The 19733-nt window shown below is 42.9% G+C and overlaps 1 protein-coding gene across 3 annotated transcripts in view; it reads left to right on the top strand.

The window, feature by feature from the left end:
• The window catches only part of MYB (MYB proto-oncogene, transcription factor), a 28663-nt gene extending 9287 nt beyond the window's left edge, over positions 1–19376 (top strand). Inside the window, exons 7-16 of one of the 3 annotated variants that reach the window (XM_063331060.1) lie at positions 541–621; positions 1020–1124; positions 2448–2705; positions 3764–4129; positions 5705–5847; positions 6246–6360; positions 6447–6572; positions 7263–7373; positions 8018–8125; positions 17964–19376. In XM_063331060.1, the coding sequence (XP_063187130.1) occupies positions 541–621; positions 1020–1124; positions 2448–2705; positions 3764–4129; positions 5705–5847; positions 6246–6360; positions 6447–6572; positions 7263–7373; positions 8018–8125; positions 17964–18080 (1530 nt within the window). In that variant the 3' untranslated portion in view covers positions 18081–19376. The remainder of the gene's footprint in view (positions 1–540; positions 622–1019; positions 1125–2447; positions 2706–3763; positions 4130–5704; positions 5848–6245; positions 6361–6446; positions 6573–7262; positions 7374–8017; positions 8126–17963) is intronic. The other 2 variants (XM_063331059.1, XM_063331058.1) reach the window with 2 other exon arrangements.
• Positions 19377–19733: the final 357 nt, after the last annotated feature.

Genomic DNA, 19733 nt, shown 5'->3' with positions numbered 1-19733 from the left:
GGGTGAACATTACACTTGATGAAAATCAGTCGAATGGGGTTAATTCTGTGTTCTATGTCAAAATCTCCCACGTTCCCTTCAGTAATATTCTGTTTGTGGGTTGCATGTCAGAACCAAGTAAACAAGTATTGTTTTTAATCTGATTCCTTTTCTATTAATGATTAATAATGAAACAGGCTGCTGCTTCAGACAGTTACATTGTAGAGTTTTAGATGATAATAAATTGCATCTTTTGCACTTTCACTTCAATTTAGAAAAAACTTACAAATGCATCCATAAATTATTTATCTTTTGTCATTCAGGAAGGGTAGATATTTCATATATGAATTTTCTTTCTTCCGCTGTAACGCTCACTGTCATATTCCTAAAAAACTGTTTACTTTTCTTGTAAAAATTATTGGGTTTTTTTTTTGCTATTTCATGTCCATAGCTTATAAATATTAAGTAGCTAAAGCCACAGTACGTTTAACACAAATTTACAGTGCAGGCAGACATCATGATAGAAATAATAACTTCTAGTTTCTTTGCTTTTTGGCCTAGGTCCCTGGTCAGATCCCATATCCAGTAGCACTGCATGTAAATATTGTCAATGTTCCTCAGCCAGCTGCTGCAGCTATTCAGGTAGATAACTTGAACATAATTTCAAGAGTCAATTTGTTAAACGTTTGATAAGTCAAAATGCAGATATTGTACATTAAGGCAACGTTTTAATGTAATAAGTGTGAAAGAGAGAAAATGGGGAAGGTGGGGGTGTTCTAACATGGCTAATAATTGCTTCTTTTGAAGTGGCTTTAAAACACAGTAGTTGCCATCTGGTGTGATAGCTTCCACTTTCTCCGTTTCAAATGTCTGTACTGAAATTCAGCAGGGACTTTAGTAGTGGAAAACACAATTGACGTTTGTTTCATCTTTGAGTCTAATTTGGCTATTATAACCACAGGACGGCAAGCCATAAGCATTTGAGTTGCTACATCCTATCAGACCTTTATCTTTTCTTTTCCCTTAACTCTTAATTTCAGAGACACTATAATGATGAAGACCCTGAGAAAGAAAAACGAATAAAGGAATTAGAGTTGCTACTAATGTCGACTGAGAATGAACTGAAAGGGCAGCAGGCATTACCAGTAAGATTGTCACTGTGTGCTTGGATGGAGGGATAGCAGCGTTACCCCAGTGCCTGTCTTTTTAACTTTTTACTCCCCCTCTGCCTTCAATACTAATCAAGGCTCTATATTTCCGTTTTAAAAGGATGAAACATAGCACATGTATAATCTGTATTTGCTTTGTAAATTCTTTTATTGAGGAAAAAAAAGGCAAACAATTTGCAGGTGTTTTAACTTCGCAAAGTGGGAGCAGGGCTGGGCTCCGTAACGTGATGTAATATTGGAGACACGGTGATTGTACAAAGATGAAAAATCCCACAGATCTTAAATCAACGGGATCTGCATTTCTGAAAGTGTGCAATGGTTCATGTGATGAAAATGTAGTGCCTGTGTATTAGATTTTTCCTCTCTGTTGTATTCTTTCTTTCAGCTGTGTTTTATACACTTTGTAAGCTTCAGACTTGGTGCATGTTTGACAGTTTGTTTTACTTCTCCGAATAATGTTAGATTCTTCATAACTGCATGTGTGGAACAAATGCTGGCTATTACTGAATTCTCACCCTTGGTTGTATGTGCCATTGGATGTTAATGTGTGAAAAACCTTCCGTAATTGCTTAACACCATCACCAAAGCCAAGAATCCCCAAATCTTTTTAGAAGATAGGTGATAGCCAGCAGATTCTTTTTTTGGGTAATATATAAATTAATAGTAAAACAACTGCATGCGTGATACGTTAGTTTGGCCACTTTTTAACTTTAGTTAATGTTTTGCAATTTCTTCTGTTGCATGATCACACTGGAAAGAAACTTCTGTTAATTTGTTCTTCTGCTTTCCTAACCACGTTGATTTGACAGCCTCTTCATTGCATTGGTGTAAGCTGTAGCATTAGACAGGGATAGAAGAAGAAAAGGAGATAAGCAAACAAAAGCAACTCTAACTCTTAAACCCTTCAGCCTTCTACAGTGCTGAGCGCTCAGTAGGGAAATCCTGCCGTTTCTTGCTCCTCGCAAAAAATGACCTGCAGACACTTTTTGAGCTTTTGGAGTAACCCAGTATGAATTGATTATGCGTTGTTAGTAATGATATATGCTCATAATCCTGGAAGTAAATTGTGAGGTAACTTTGGGATAACAAATACAATGCCGATATTACTTAAAACGAGATCTTGCACTGATGAAAGGAAACATCTTGACAATTGTTTCATAGGCATAAGCTCTTAGATGATGATGCAACTACTTTTATCTTTCCTCCAGTGGCATCTGACACCTTGTGCAATTTCATTGCTAAGTTCCTTCTGCCTTCTCCCCCCTCCTTTTCTTTTTTTTTTTTTTCTCCTTCCTTTAGACACAGAACCACACATCAAACTACCCCGGCTGGCACAGCACCACGATTGCTGACAGTACCAGGACCAGTGGTGACAATGCACCTGTTTCCTGTTTGGGGGAACATCACCACTGTACTCCATCTCCACCGGTGGACCACAGTTGCTTACCTGAGGAAAGTGCATCCCCTGCACGGTGCATGATTGTTCACCAGAGCAACATCCTGGATAATGTTAAGAATCTCTTAGAATTTGCAGAAACACTCCAGTTAATAGACTCCGTAAGTAGACTTGCCACCTCAGGTGGATTCGTGCGTGGTCAAGGATTAAGGGGAGAGGAACTGGGACAGTCCTAAATGTGTTTCTTTTTTTTTTCCGAGTAACTTCTAATTGCTGCAAGATCCGAAGCTTAGCTTCTGACATAACAAAAGGCGGCTGCTCATAAATGAAGCCCTCGAGTGTGGATGCATATGCTTTTTGTGGGTGTCTCCCTTTCCTGCTACATCTTGGTATGGGTGTGTGATTTTTAGCAAACTGCACAATGGGAGCTTGAAATGATCTCTTTGGTATTATGTCTCCTTAAAATAAAATCAGAGACACCGTGAAAGATCTTAAACAATGAAATTATAATTATTTATATTTGAAGTGACGCATGCCGTAGGTTTATGTGTGGCTGCTCATGTATCTGCATCATTTTCTGAAAGTATTTCTTGTAGCTTCAATAGCTGCTTCTCAAAGTTTAAGGAGATTGCCCTGGCATACGTGAAGAACTGCAAAGACACATTTTAAATGCCAAGGAGCTGACTGGCATTGACGTGGGCCTTTTCTCATTGTGGTCTCTGGGATACTGTGTGTAACAGCAGTGGCACGCTGAACTATGTTTGTTGGTGGCCCCCTCCTCCAGCAGCAGAGGCGTCTGCTTCATGCAGCATCACATCCCATTCAGCACGTCCAGAGCAGGCATGCAGGTTAGAAGGAGACCAGTCTTGGTTGAGAGCCCAAAGCACACATTTTTTGGTAGCGAAAGGCACTGTCTTCATACTAAGCAGAAAACTCTGGGCAAGTAGATAGTAAGGACATCACTTGACTCATTGTTCCTTTAGGGACACAGTTGCCAGCAACACTACTAGTATGTTAAACAGGTTGAGGTGGTCGAGGTATATATTGAAAACGCGGATAAGCATTCACAATGTCATTACCCAAATAAACAGGGTCAAGCTAAATTGAACTGGGAAAGACTTTGTTGTTGTTGTTGGTTAGGGGCATATCCTAGCACTGTATTTTCATGAGGTGGCACTATACACTGTCTTATAGCTCCGTGCCTCCCACGTTGTTTCAGGATCCTTCATCATGGGGTGATCTCATCAGTTTTGAATTCTTTGAAGACACAGACACTTCGGCTAGCAAAGTGCCCTCAGGCAAAGTCATGCAGCTTCAGCAAAGAGGGGACAGTGCTTGTAGACCTCAAGGACACCCCATCACAAACTTGAGCAAAACCATGTCGAGTCAGGGCCCTCCTGGCTCACCAAAGTCCTTATCTGCCTCACAGGGCAGAGCGGCTCCATGCGTCCTTCTTCGCAAAAGGAGAGGGCACTCCAGCCCCTTAGCCAGTGGCCACGGTAGCACCTTGGTCCTAGCTGACGTCAGCAGCTCAACTCCTCCTAAGCGCTCCCCTGTCAAAAGCCTGCCCTTCTCTCCCTCGCAGGTAGATCAAGACTTCTGCACAGATGTTACTAATTCTCAAAAGTCACCCCAGCCTTAACAATTTAGAAACTAATCCTTTGGAACAAATGACTAATTACCGTTGCGCTTGTTGATTTCACTCCGTGTTTGAATCTTCTCACTGCTCTTAGTCTTCACTGCTGAGTTTAGATCATCAGCGAGCTAACTGTTGATTCTCTTCTTTTAAATTCATCTGTGGGGCTTGGGTGTTTTTTTTTCATTTGTATCATTTTTGCAGGGGAATACGAATGCTTGCTTTGCTCTTGCTGTTAACTCCTTCAACTGCTAGAGTTTAACATTTCTGATCATTTGTAATACTTTCCATCTCTGTCCACTTACAGTATGATTCATTGACCTAGAAAACCCCAAACTGCATTTAAATAGCATCCAGGTTGTGAGACAAACTGATAACAACCAGAAAATTCAAATCACAGCTCGCCATCCTCAGCCTGGGCCATGTGGGGTGGAGCGGAATAGGAATGAGGAGGAAAATGGCCTGTTAAAATGGCCTGGCGTGCACTTCCAAATTCCTGTCGTTGGTTGCTTTGTTTCACAGCTGCAGCACTATTTAAAAGTGTTTTGGTTTTTTTCTCTTTGTTTGTCTGTTTGTATTGGTTTTGCCTTGGTTTAGCTTTAGTTCTTGAAGTCAGAGAAACACTGTTTCATGAAGGATAGTAAAAGATTGCATGTAACGATCTCCCACTGTATCTCCCATTACCTATTAGGTATTTTAATCATATATCATTTATTCAGTGAAATCTGTATTTTCTTACATGCCACATTTTTATAAAGTGTATTTTAATCTGATGCAAGTTGAGTCTAGAAGGTAACACGGTGAATCGTTGTCAGAATAAAGGATACCACTGCGCTCACAGATTTGTAGACACTAGAAATGGAAACGATATTTTAGGTTACTAGGCAGAACTCATGCAAAAGCAATTTTCTCCAAACTATTACTGCTGCCTCCTTTTCGGTCAGCTGTTTCCATTCCAAAACACTCATATGTACCCATCACAGGTGGCAGTTCTCATTTTATGCTGTGAAAACGGAGCACTTTGTTTTGAGAGAGATGATAGGAAATTTATTTTCCTGTCATAAACACTTTATTTACTGCCGTAAAAGCACCTAGATTTCCCATATAAATCTTTGTGGAATTTAGCCCCATTTCCTGTGGGTTTATTACTGAAACATCCCTTACTTACTTTCACCCAGTTCTTACGGCTCTTCATATTAATTAAAATTTATTTGCAGAAAATCCAAATCGGGCTTTTAAGATTTGGCTCTTGAAGTGGTGGAGAGTGTTTCTCATTGGAATGGTGTGTCATTTTCCTTATAACTTCCCCTTCTAAAAATGCTGGGTTCGGCTTCCTGAGTGCTCTGGTCAAACTGCTGAGTATTGTTTTGCCATGTAGGCAGGTACCCCACATACACCTACCCCTATCGTAGGGTCAGGAGAATCACTTAGAAGGAAATAATTTCTTTTGCTTTTGTTCAATAACGTCAATTTAAGAAGCCAACCCTGGATTTTCCTGTTGTTTTTTCCTTTCCTTACTTGCAGTTCTTAAACACCTCATCCAGTCACGAAAACCTGAACCTGGACAACCCTGCGCTAACTTCCACGCCGGTGTGTGGCCATAAGATGGCTGTTACCACACCGTTCCACAGGGACCAGACTTTCAAAGCTCAGAAGGAAAATCACGTGTAAGTCTGTTATCACGTTGTCTTGTCGGATTCACGAGGGTTCATTTCTTCAGGTTTGCACGCAACCAAAGTGCTGGGTCACCGTACGCTTCCTGCAGAGCTGTTTGCTAACACGTTCAGATTTTTCTTAGTCTGGAGTAAAATCTCCACTTTGTAACTGTGGAGGTAGGTTGTTAATACCAAACAATCGTGCATACAGATTTACCCGTTTTTTAAATAAAGCCATTCCACCTTATCACAGTTAAATAGATGTTCTGCCAGAAAAGCAAAATGGATTATAAGATTGCAGGACAATATTTGTCCGTCTTACAGCAGCCACTGCCTGTATGCACATATTTCTGTAAAGAGGTAATATTTCCAAGCATGTTCCTTTAAAGTTTTTCTCCCTCTTTTTAAAGTTTCAGAACTCCAGCAATCAAGAGGTCGATATTAGAGAGCTCTCCAAGAACACCCACTCCATTCAAAAACGCACTTGCAGCTCAGGAAATCAAATATGGTCCTTTGAAGATGCTGGTAAGAAGGAAACAATGATAAAAGTTGCTTTGATATTAGTGCAGAGGGATGTTCTGGGACTTGGATATAACGTCTCTTCCTTTCAGCCTCAAACTCCGACTCATCTCGTAGAAGATCTGCAGGACGTTATCAAGCAGGAGTCGGAGGAATCTGCAATAGTGGCGGGGCTACATGAAAGTGGACCCCCTTTGCTGAAGAAAATCAAACAAGAGGTAAACCTCAAACTTACCTGAGGCAATTTAATTCAGCACTCTTTGCTGAGAAACTTATACCAATGCGTTTTCTGTTAAATAGCTGTGTCTGTTTTTCTTTCATGTGAGCCCCAAGATCTTAGTGTCGGTTCTATATAGTATACTAGGCATGCCTAATTCATCTCCCATTGATTTCCATAGAAGTCTTTCTGCTGTTTTCAGCAGGGGTTTGCTTGGGCCGTTCTAATGCAGTTTTCGTTTGAAACTTAAAAAGAAAAAAAAAAAAACATTAGGCAGGAATTTGGATTGAATCTTTCTAATGTTGGTGAAAACTATAGAAGTACCCCATGGGGACCAAGCTCCATGGAGTGACTTAGAAACCTGAACATTTGAGGACATTGCATTATATTACTTTGTCACTAAAGTTCTAAAAATACATATATTCTCAATCCTTTCTAGGGGATTAAACTTCTGAATACTGACAGAGCGCTGAGTGCAAGTATTCAAAGTTTTATTAGGTGGGGATTTTTTTGAAAACCTTGAACTTTTTTCTTCTGCAAAGAGCAAGGGTGCTGTAAAAGACAGTACCGTAAACATGTGTTATGCATGGCTGTGAAGAAGATTTATTCCATTTATTAATCAACTGACAGCCAGATCTCCTTCTGGTCAGTTAGGTATTGGTTTTTATCAGGGTGCCTTTCCTGCTTTCAGGTGGAGTCTCCAACAGATAAAGCTGGAAATTTTTTTTGCTCGAATCACTGGGAAGGAGAAAACCTGAACACTCAGCTCTTTACACATGCGTCTACTATGGAAGATGTGCCAGTAAGTGCAAGTTTTCACACCACCAAATGATTTCTCTGTTTTACATCCCCGTTTAGTTCTTAAACGCAAGAGAGAAAATACTTTGTCTGAACTTCCTCACGGGTAGGCATTATTCATTATTTCCATATCGTTTTCCTGTATTAAGCATAAGAAGCAAAATCCTGCTCTTAATTAAGTCACTGTAATGCCTACAGAAGGTAGCAGAAGTTGCAGTCATTGTGTAGCCCGCAGGCTTTGTAAAGAGCCTGCGCTTGGAGGAAGCCTGCACCTGTGTATAGAAATGACTAGGTCACGGAGATAAAACTGGTAAAAGAAAGAGAGAGTCTGTTTTGGTTTGTGCAAAGGAGACCTTGCATGAGCATGGTTCCCTTTGCTTCGCCGGGACTATTCGGCTTTGCTGTTATTCTTGCACTTGGGAGTTTCACTGGATGAAAAACGTTTGCATGTGGCAGTGCTCCTGCAGAGCCAAGTCCCCGGGACCCCAGGCTGAGGTCTGCTCCCAGGCTGAGCGCTCCCCTGGGACCGTGCCCAGTGTTGCACCCTCTGCAGTCAGGCTGAGTTTGCTTTTAATATGTATGAATTCAGGTTTTTCTCTTGAGTTACTGAAAATGGTTTTCTTTTTTTTTTTTCCTTTTCCTGTTCAGAATCTTCTTACCAGCTCCATTTTAAAGATGCCCATGTCTGAAGAGGATGGTAGCTTTCACAAAACATTTGGAGTACCTAGGAACAGGCCACTAGCTAGTCCTCTGCAGGTAACTATTCTTTGCTAAAAATAGCCTTTCTATATAAAAATATATGTATGTATTGCTTTCTCACAGACTGATTTTGAGTATGGAAGAATGAAACGTTCAGATGAATGTGGTTGAGAATTTCACTTTACCTCTGGAGCGTGAGGACACGGAGGCTACAGCTGTGCCAGGAGGCTAAACAGGGCAAAGCCCCGTGCGTGGGGCATTGTAACTCAGCTGGCTCCCGTGTTAAATTGGTAGGATCGAGAATTAGTGTGGGCCAGAGGCTTTTTCCTGTAGATTTCTTGTAGGCGGCTCTGCTGTTTTGGAGAGCAGGGGAGCTGGGTGGTGTGGTGGCGGCCAGAACTCGTCACTGGCCTCAGGGCAAGATCAGAGACTCTGGCACTGCCTGGCTGTCTGGCACAGATGTGGTCAAGTATTGCCTGTCTAGCCAAGCATCAGGATGGCCTTTACCTGAGCACAGGCTGAGGTGGCACCAGAAATGTGGTTCTGGTGGTGGTCTGATAATGATCGATGGTCTGAAGGGGCCTCGTAACGCTTGTGGCCGGTTGTACATCTTGGGATCTCTGAATTGAATTAAATATGCGACTTCTTTAAAGTAAGCCAGATGTGAGGCTAGGTTTTACATATTTACGTTTTTTCCAAGTGTTAACAAACATATACATTTGCTGTACTTTAAAATATAGCTGTTACAGAGGGCCTGATCCAAAGCCCACCAAAGTCATTAGCAGCCTCTTTGTCAACCCTTGTGGACAGAAGTCATTCAGAGAACGAAACGCAGCGTAGATAATGATCAATTATCCTTCCACCACTGCCTGTATTTTTGAGCTAGATGAATAAGTGATTTTATATCCCTTCTCCACATGGGTGAATTGAGGGAAAGTGTCTCATTCCCCAGGGTGAGTCACTGTCAGAAAAGAAATCATAACTCCATAGTTCCTGACTTTCAGACAGACAGTCCACATGGCTGATCCTTTCTTTCCTCCCTGTTTCCAGAATTTACATTAGGGGTTATTTCCAGTAAGAAGGAATGAACAAAACCTGGTTTTGATTAAGCATCTCTAGCCAGCCATTATAAAGTGAGATATTAAAATTTCACACGTCCCCCTTTGGCACAGTTTGCCACAGAGAAGGCTTGTATTTTGCACTGCAGAATCGTTTGATGAAAAGCAGCATGGACAGCAGGGACTGCATCTCCCCTCTGCGTGGGGGTGTCCATAGGGGCCAAAGAAAGACTCACACCCCCTGTTGCTTATTTGCCCTTTTCTCATGATCCGTGTTTCTTAGTGTCACTGTGGTAGGTGACTCAGAGGAGGGTTTGAAGATCCACGGCCCCTGGGTTAGGGCAGTTGTTTAGGGACCGAATCCAGACCATCTCAGGGCAAAGGAGCCCAGGGCTCCAGCTTTGCAGGGGGTCGATGGAGCTCCTCTGCTGGTGCGTGGATGAAGGGTGCTGGTCCCGCTGCCTCGCCAGTGCGCTGGTGCCTGGCCACGTCCCCCAGGCAAACTCCGGGCTCCTCCATAGCTGTAGAGCAACATGTTCAGGTAGCTGCACAGAGTATGTTGTGGGTTGTCCTGTGAGTGGTAGTTGCCTGCACTCAGCCTGTAATAAAGACGAAGCACCTGAGGTGACTGTAAAGATCTTTTGATCTTTGGCGTAACTGTGTTATGTTTCCTGCTATCTAAAAATAATTTCTTTATAAGCTGCTGTAAATGAAAGGGCTTGTTTAACCTTCTCTCCCCACGCACGCTGATTTTGTTCAGGAAGTTTACACAAATCAATTTGTAGGCCATTCTCGATCCCATTCTTCAGTCCTTGGTCAGGAAAAGCCTTTAGTTTTTCATGTTAAATCAGGTGGTGTTCTTATTATGTGGATAACAAGGACTTTTCCTTAAGTAGGAAATGAGTTAAAAATTACTTCCCAACTCATCTCAGTGTTTAAAATATGCTGAACTGAAAGAAAAAGCAGTTGCAACAAGCCCCCCAATGAATATTTAGCATGCAGCTGTGAACTGCATACTATGCAGTAGGTATGGTGAACCAATATGAAGGTAAAATCATTCTCTGCCAATGAAGAAACATTGTGTGTTTCAGCTGAAATGTAATCCTAAATGAAGAACGAGGCTAGGGGTTTTTGTGATGGTGGCACAGATAGCTTTTTTGGAATGAAATGCAGACTTTTTATAACAACGAGGTCTTGTCTGCCGATCACTGCGCTCTCTGATTTGGACTTAGTGTCATGGTTAAACAGGAGAATCTGCTTCACCTCTGGTAAGGCTGCTTGGCTTCATGTCAGAGGGAATGTGGCCCCGTACAGCTCAGGAAGGACACGTGGGCTGGCTCTGCTTCACACCAGAAACTGCTGCTGCTCTGCCCTGATGCTTCTTCCCCTCCCTCCCAGTGGAGCTGGACGTCTGTGATGAGGACACAGCATGTCTAAAGGGTGCGAAGCAATTGAAAATGTTAGCGTTTGTGCCTGATTTTGGCTGGCGGCATTTTGTACATGACCAGCTTTTAGCACATTCTTACGCTTTTTAGTTTGTAATTTGGTATGTTGCCCACATATATGTACACACGCACGGACGCACACACAAACACTGGATTAAATCCACTGATTGCACGCAGGTAGACATGAAACAACAGGGAACGCAGCTGGGTGAAATTTAATTGTGTCTCCATATGTTTACATTGCTGCTGTTAATCTTTTGGGCCTGACCCAACTGTTCTTACTTAGGCAAATTCTCATTGACTTCAGTTCAAGTAAGAATTATAGCACTCTCTGCACCTTGGGATGTGTGTGGGGAGGGGGAAGTGGGAAAGAGAGCACTAAACTTTTTTTTTCCCATATGCTTCTAATATGCTTGGTTCTCAAAATTCCATTTTCTTTTAAATTTGAACTCACGTAAGAGGGAGGTAGCATGCTTACGAGTCTGTAGTATTTTTCATTGCTTTAATAATTTACACTGCATTTACATAAAGAAAAAGGTATTTGACTAGCAATAGGGTGACCAAAATGCCTGACTACTGGCTGTTTTGCTGTTAAGTTCCAGAGAAGGCAAGAGTAACGAATGTTCAGAGCAATCCCTAAGGATATCTTTTACTGCATTTTGGACACACGACTGGTCATACGCAACTTGGTAAATAATAGTTGATGACCATATCAGATAGCATGATGTGATTCACCATCACTTAGGAGGAACAGCGTGTTGCATCATTAGGCATGTGAGGTCAGGTAGCCGCGTATAACTACACTGGGAGTGTGGTGGGATCACTGTTGCACTAGTGCAGTGGGAGAAAGAGTCCCCTTAGACCCGAGAAGAGTTTGGCCTTCATCCTCGTTTGACCCCCTGGTTAAGTCTGTGTAAAACGTTGGATGTAAAGGCAGCTGTGTGTAGGGTCTTTCTGGTAAGGTATGAAGGTTGGGCCAGCTTTTTTATCCTGCATGGCAAATCTCACGGTTGTGCGTTGGGTATTCTCTCCCTGGCAGGAACAGGAGACGTCTCACCAACCCACGTGTTGCCTTGGGGTGGAATTACTCTTACGCTCCATTGCATGGATCCCAAATACTTCTGCTTTGTACTGGTAGAGTTAGTTTCAACCTATATTTTTGCATCCTGTATTTTTGTCACTCAGGCAATACTTAGTTTCTCTGTAGGGAGATTTTGGCCTCCCTAGGAACTTTTCCAAGGGTTAAGATTTTGGGATAACGTGCGGAGCCCTTATTGAGGCAGGCTGATGATCTGTACTGAGCATTTGCTGCAATAGTGCCTCGTAAGAGGTTACGTAAAAACTCTGTTTCTGGCTGTTCCTGTGTAAAAGTTATGTTTTATTTCACATTATGTTCTGTAGCCAATAAAACAAGTAGCTGTACATAATACAAACTATCCTAACATAGACATTTTAACAGCTAGAAAAGTAGGCTAAATCATAGACCATCCACCTAACCCTGCAGGCTATCAAAAGACACCATGAAATGGAACCTTTTAAGAAAATAGCGCTGCTTTGATATCTTCTTCCCCCAGTAACAAAGGAAACAACACAAGGTAGAAGCCCTGCAAGCTAAAGAGAATGTTCTTCAACCCCTAGCTCCTGTCACTTTCCATTTTTTAACCACAGACTGACACATTTCAGCTCGAATTTCCTGACTTTCAGCGGTTTTGTGTAACCATTTTCTTTAAAGAGTAAATTTAAAGGATTTTAAAACAGTTACTTGGTTAACCTTTTCAAGAGTGTGCGCTGTCATTAAGCTTAATTTTCTCCGTTTAAAAAGCGAAATGTGGAATTTCACTTGCAGCTGGTTGTCAGACAAAACGTACAGGCGAGGCAGCGCGCTCTCCTGCAGCGGCAGGCTTTCTCTGGTTTTCCATCGTGGTTCTTTTTTCGGGGCAAGAAGATCCCAAAGTCTCATACTCTTCTTTGTTCAGTGAAGGGCGAGGGGGAAGCAGGCTGTGCTCGGGTGCCAGGAGGTTTAAGGGTTGCACAGCAAGGCAAGGTGCCCTTGCGGGTGGCCCTCACTTGCGAGGTCCCTTCTCTGGCCAGCGATGGACGCCTGCAGGAGGTGAGGCAAGCAAAAGGAGGTTGTTGGAAGTTACAGGTCAGTCATCGCATGTTTTCCTCCCGGGGCAGCAGAATTTAGGTTGCAAACAGAGCAGCAGTTACAGCTGCCCCAAGCAGGCGATAGTCTCTCAGAAAGAAGAAAAAGTGGCAGCTTAACAATGCGTTCTGACCTGTGAATAAAAAAAATTACTTCAGGACAAAAGCAGAAAGGGACCGAATATCCTTATGTGAGTTGCAGGTGCTTAGCCCCTTGCGCATCTCCCCCATTAATCTTACTTGGAAAGCTCATACATCTCAAACAGGAGTTTTGTCTGAGTAAGGGCTACAGAGTTAAGCTCTTAAAAGCACCACCAAGTAGCTCTTTCTAGCTCTGGTACCAGGCATATAATAAAAACTGAAAAGTTGGACTGTCTTACTCTCTCATATTTAGCAAGCTGTATTTCTGAGCAACTGGGAAAGCCCCAGCGTTTAGGAGAAGGCTTCCCCATGCCTCGGAGGAGGAGAACGAGCAACATGAGCAGAAACAGTGCTCTGCCTTAGCAAATGAAGTAGAACGCGTTTATGGTCACTTGAGTTTTTAATTAATCTTTACTGTCTGCTCTTCATAAGTAAAAGGGCTTCTCTTGGTTCTGCATCCTTACAAGAACAGAAAGCCATACTATTCTACAGGATACGCATCATACTCTGCTAGGAAATTGCTTTGTTCAGGGTGTTGATTGTTTTACTGTTTCAGAATGAGTACTGCATTTCTGCTGCAAGCTGCCTTTCCAGCAGCATGTTCTGTGAATTATCCGTACTGTGTAACCTAAGGGAAAACTGTCAGGAAATCAGCTTTTTGCAGTAGAGAAACACGATAAGATACCTTCTAATAGTCTGAGCCTTCTGAATATTTTAAACATTTTGGCTTTTTTTGGTTTTAAATGCCAGCACAAGTTGGCTAAATTAATGGGAACGTATGTAACACCAATAACTTCACTGGAGCTGCTGAAGACACCTGCCAGCGTAGCGCAGATTTACAATCTGTCCTCTAAGGCAGTTCTTTGCCCAAAGGTTTTTAGTACACTTCCATCAGTTTGGGAGCTCAGTACTGCAGGACTGGAGCAGCGTTGGGTTTTGGCATCCGCTCCTGACAGGCAGGGTGTTGTAACGCAGGAGCTTTCTTAAGTTGTGCAGACAGCATATGAAAAGGCCGTCCAGGCTCCGAGTGCAGAAGGACGAGTTCTGTTTGAAAAGCACCTTTCCACAGTCTTTTCTTTCCTTACTCTGGTCTGGTCTAGATGGTCCAAGTTTTTTATTTAAAGTGCTTTAACTGGATATCCCAGTTACAGCTTTGACAGTTTGTTTACAGTTCGCGTCTGCCTGAGGGCAGTTGAAGGCGCGTTACAGGATAAGTGAGGTAGTTTTGCTGCCAGGAAAAGGATGTGCTGGTAGGATTACTGAGGTTTAAAAAAAAAAAAAAAAGAGCCAGGGAGAATGACATAGCTGGAATTGTACCATGGTCTGTAATTTTATCCTATGGGAACTCATGGTAGTATGCCTTCTCCACCCTGCTCCCTGCTTTAACTTAAAGAGAGAAAACTGCTGTGTGTGGAAGAGAAAAATACAGCTGGAAGTACTGGCTGAAAGGGCTTAAATTCTTTTAATTGACAGCAAAACTGAGTAGTCTTCCTCTTTTTGACGCAATAAAAAAAAAAAAGGAATGAATTGTACTGCGGAAATCCCTTTCTTTCCCACTGGCTAGGGATTCAGCTGCCAAAATGAACACCTCACTCTTAGATGGCTGAATTTTTTAAGCAGGATGAATCCACTGAATCAATAAAAACATGCCCATCAATTTCGGTGGGTTTCGGGTCAGGCCTTTTGGCTTCTCGTTACAAAGCTTTTGCGTTTCCATCCGTTGATTTGCAGAGTTGGACCTTTAACTGTGATAAGGGGAGATGCAACCAGAGTTCTGCAAAAGGAGTGGTCCCACTTGGGATTCTGTGCCGCTTTCCTCCATGCCTCTTGCTTTGGGTCTCTTCTCGTTCCATACCTTTGCCGAGCGCTGCTTTCTGCTGCCACTCTCCTGTAACGGAGCCCGGGAAATACTCACGGCGATGCTGGCATGCAAGGAGGCGTTGTGCTTTTCCCCTTTTTTTCTAAGGGATCGGGGGGTTCATGTACCGAGACCCGGCAAAGCACCCTGCCTGGGTCCTGGGACCCGGGGCTCCCTGCCAAGGAGGGAAGGAAAACTTCTCCCGTCGGGATGACTTTCGCACGTGCCTCCGGCGCTGCGCTGCAGGGCTGGCAAGGCAGAGGCATTGTGCTTTGTTTGGTGTTGGCTGCCGGGAGCCAAGGCTTCAGACAGAAAATGTTTATTAAATGTACCCACTTTAAATGTTGTCTTAGTTCCCCAGGACAGAATTGAAAACTGTCGTAGTAAATATACTGCTTGAGTGAATATACTACTTTGGGTCAAATTCTGCTTTCTTTACTAGGGCAAAGCTCTCACCACCGTCAGTGAGACTGCAAAGTGAGTCTCTTTTTATAAATTTGTCATAAGAGGAAAAAAAAAAATAGCGTAAACTATTTCTGGGAAAATAATACAAGGGTCAAAACTGTGGGGAGATTCTCCCATACTGTCTCTAGAGCAAAACTTGAGTAAGTTGTTCCAAGCAGGCTGGAGTTGTTGGGGGGGTTTGAGCTGATCCTCCCACCCGCTTGCAGTGTGTGCTGCCCGCCGTGTCCCCGGGGCGCTGGGGGGGCCGAGCCGGCAGGGAGGGCAGAGGGTGGCTGCCTGCCCCAGCGGCTCCTGCCGCGCTGACATCAGGTTCAGCGAAGACCAGGCTTTCAGTGGAATGAGTGACATGTAGCAGCCTGCTGAGATGCTGGAGATAGCAGGATACAGATTTTTTTTTTTTTCCTTTCCTAAGCACATGGCTGTTAATACAAAGAGCTCAGTGTAGATACTAACAATTAAGCCTAGTTTATGAAATCGTGACGCTCCTTGCCTGAAGTTACTTCTGTTTTTTAAAAATTGACATACTGTGACAGACGGACTTTTCCTTACATGTTTTCAGTCATTTAAGAGACTGCTGATTTCTTGTTTCTCGACCAGGCCGTTGAAGCTTTGAGGGGGATCACGGGAAAATAACATTTGGCTACATATTTTTGTCCTTTGATATGATGGATATTCTGGAACTACCAACTGCTTTTGAGGTATACGGACCAAATCTGACTTCTAAGTAAGACCAATGGCATTGTACCAGGCATTAACTTGGTCCCTGATGCAAATACCTCTAAAACAGCAGGGTAAAATATTCACAGGTGCCCGAGTCCCACTGAGGATCAATAGGAGGCTGTAGGTTCCCAGCTGATGTAGGTGCCTTTGAACAAGTCACCCTGGAAGCTGTTGAACCAAAACATAAAAGGAGCTGCGGCGTGTCGCATGCATGTCTGCGGCGTGCAGAAAGTATGTCACACCTGCTTTTTGGCTGTGGCCTGTGCCCTAGGCTGAGCCACAGCACAAGGTATGCAGCCAGCCCAGGTTGAACCACTCAAGAAAAAGGTGAACCACTCCAGTATGGCATGTTTGTTCGCTTCACAGATGCGGCTTTCCCACAAAAAGCTGCAGAAACTTAATGACTTGAGGCCTGGCCTGGTTCTCCTTCGGACGGGGGAACTCCCACTGAAGCTCAGAAGGAGTTTTGCAGAAGTTTACAGAGGATTAACATGCTTGCCCTCATCTTGGCCATGCTGCTTACTTATTCATTGCTTTTGTCCGTTTTAGACTGTAAGCCCTCCCAGGCAGGGAACCTCGGTCCCTGTGTTTGTACCAGTGCCCTGATTAGGGCATGTTATGAGAAATTATCTGTATTTTGTATGTTGCCCAGCCTTTTACTATCCAGGTGTCTAAGATAACACTGTTTACAGTCAGAAGAGCATTCTCTAAACATATAGGCCAGAGAATAATTTAAGGATCCTCTTGCATAGTTAGCAACTAGAAGGAGCAGCATAAAGAGCTGTGGGCACGCCGGCACAGTTCTGCTCTTAGCGGATGGTTTGCAGTCCACTAATTATGTTTCACCCAGTGTCCTAGGTGTTGGGAAGGCTTTGGCCATCTCATTGGGCAACGTAGATCTTGCACTGCAAAGTTGATCCTTGTCAAAAGCAGAGGAAAAGAAAGAAGGTTTGGCTTTCCTGGTGGATCTTGGGTCTAGACCTTCTCAATATTCAACAGTACTGGGATCCCCTCGCTGGGAAGCAGCTTTCCATTAAGCACAGTTGCGCGCATTTTTGGAATGCAGGGTATTCATACAACTATCTCTATACAATAATAAGAGTTTTGATTCAAGGCTTAGGGAATGTATCAATGTGGTAACGCAGACACACTGAGTAAGTGAAAGAGTTCAACAGAAGAAAAAATAAGTGTGTGTAAATGTGCGTGTATACTGGTAAATTCCAGGAGCTTTGAAATTTCATTACTGTTTATAGCTCAAGGCAATGAGAAACATCTCACATGTGTAGTGAGTAAATAAATACAGTGCACACAGCCCTCTAGCAGATAGGTTTATCTCACTTTAACATTAGACTGAATGGTGTCTGTAACCTCCATAAATACCACAAGAAGTGAAATGGCTTACACGATAATTAAAATGCTGTTTCTGCCGAGAGTCGTGTCCTCCCCCCCGCCCTCTCTTCTCCCTTGCCAGAGGAGCTCTGCTGATGGGCACGTGCTAATCGCTGCGCACAGGTGAAAGCAGCTTTGAGCGCGGGACTTCTTCTTGGCTGTGGTCAGGCTCTCAAGATCATCGTGTCCATTCAGGGAGCGCAGGGGCAGCGCAGATGTATTTCTAGAATGGAGGTTCGGTGGGAATTTGTGCGTGGTTATAGCACCGAACATTGTAATGGTGGACTTGGCCCATCTGTAAAGTCCACCTGCAAGTCAATTCTCTTTTAAGACCTTTCACGGAAAGGAAGGATTAAAGGCAAGGCTATAGATATGGCCTGGTTAGAGAAGAGACACTGTTTGAGAGAGAAGTGGGGAGGTTTGAACCCTGGCTCTTGTGGTGTGCCCCTCTGCAGGTCGTCTGGCCTGCCCACCCCTCCCGTTGCTAACTGAGAAGTGGGGGATGATACTTTTTTGCCCGTCGTGCTGCTGAGATTTCAATTTCTCTGGAGATGGGAGAACGTCCTACCGCGTGTTCATGCAACACTTAATCGCAAGCGGGCCCAGCTTCGGCTGGGGCTACAAATAAATGACATGACGTTCACCCCAAATCTCTCTGCCCGCTTCTAATTTAGCATCTGAACAACGGCTGGGAGTCGGCGTCCTGCGGGAAGATCGAGGATCAGATGGCCCTGACGGATCAGGCCCGCAAGTACATGACCGCCTTCCCCACCCGGACTCTGGTGATGTGAAAGGGTCGACGGACAGAGAAGCATTATGGTTTTCGAGAACACTTCACCTCTGCTGGGAAATTCCTGTTCCTTGGCATGAAAACTTTTCATGAATGGGAGAAGAGCCTATCTTTGTTGTGGTACAACAGTTGGGAGCAGCACAAAGTGCATTTAGTCACGCAGCATATATATTCTTGTTGGATTTCACCCAACTTAAGAGGATTTTTTTTTTTAAATAAATGATACTTGCCTAAATTATTAGGTATTAAGTTTGAATCAGTAATTAATGATCTTAAGTGCAGACTTACAGTAAAGGTAATTTTTTTGTACTTTTTGAGATCAAGCAGACCTAATACACCAGTATTGTTATGTCAGTGATGTGTTAGCCAGGGATAGGGTTTTGTTTGTTTCTTTTTTTATTTTTTTATTTTTAATAATAAAAGAGCAGGTACTCAAACAGATATATTTTAAATCACTGAACAAAATGCATTGGTGTAAAATACCGAAGTGAAAAGCATTACTACAAACGCTAGTCTGTGCAAAGGGGGAAACTGATCAAGATCGTGAATGCTCAAACATCCATGCCTCTTGAAATACTCTTTCATTCTGTTGTGGTTCTAGACCATTATACGTTGTGTGTTTCTGTTTGGGGGGGGGGTAATTAGCTTGCTTTAAAAAATATTACTGTATGAAACATAGATTTATGAGAAAAATTATATTTTTATTCAGTAATTTAATTTTGTAAATGCCAAATGAATACTGTGTTTTGCTGCTACAGACCTTAGCGTGTAGACGTGCTGCTAGTGTAAAAGGAGCAGTAGAGCTTTATATGGAAAGAAAACAAATGTTGATGTTAGCTAATTTGACTATGCACTAGCATTTCAGACCTTTTTATTTTATTTTTTTTTACATGGTTTGTATTTTTTCCCCTTTTTTTTATACGCAATATTTTTGAACACTGTTCCTGGGAGATTTTTTTTTTTTTGTGTCTGGATGTGTTGTTTTGTTTCTCATTGGTTTGTAACAGCATGCATTGCACCTTCATATGTTTGGGAGAACACTGTCTTGTTCATGTTGTCTGTTTTGTTCCATGTCTAGCTAATTGTTCCCTAACTTGGGTCTTGTATACTGAATCAGGTTCTTAGAAATATATGGTTCTTCATACTGCCATAGCAAATCTTTATCGATATGGCAAAACACTGATTTTATTTTATTTTTTTTTTTATTGTTTGGGTTTTTTTATAACCGCCTCTGACTTCGCTGCCTTAATAGCATTTGGTGCAGCTTCATCTGCACTTAATTTTTTATACAACAATGTACTGCCTTGTAGATAAATAAAGTGTGTTCTTTTTTACTTAAACCCACATGGTTTCCTAATCTTGCTTGTCTTTAGTGTTTTGTTGCTGTTGTTATAGGCAACAATCAAGCCAAGACATTTTTTTCCAGCACGCTTAGATAAGTAAGGAATAGAGTTTTGCACACCATAGGTAGCCTCAACATCCTCGCTTCTCGTTGATTGCTACGGAACTGGAAGGAGCACAGCACAAAGCAGTAAGTATTGAGCATGTTGTGGACTCGAGGCACATCTCTGGTGACACCAAAGTCCAGGTCAGGTTCAGCCGGTGGGAGGCTGACTGCACCTTTCGTGCAAAATTGCGGTTCTCCCTAAGCGCT

This window comes from Chroicocephalus ridibundus, chromosome 3 (genome assembly GCF_963924245.1).
Source record: "Chroicocephalus ridibundus chromosome 3, bChrRid1.1, whole genome shotgun sequence".
Classification (NCBI taxonomy): Eukaryota; Metazoa; Chordata; class Aves; order Charadriiformes; family Laridae; genus Chroicocephalus; species Chroicocephalus ridibundus.
The sequence above is the reverse complement of the archived record's forward strand: the minus strand, read 5'-3'. Positions and strand labels throughout refer to the sequence as shown.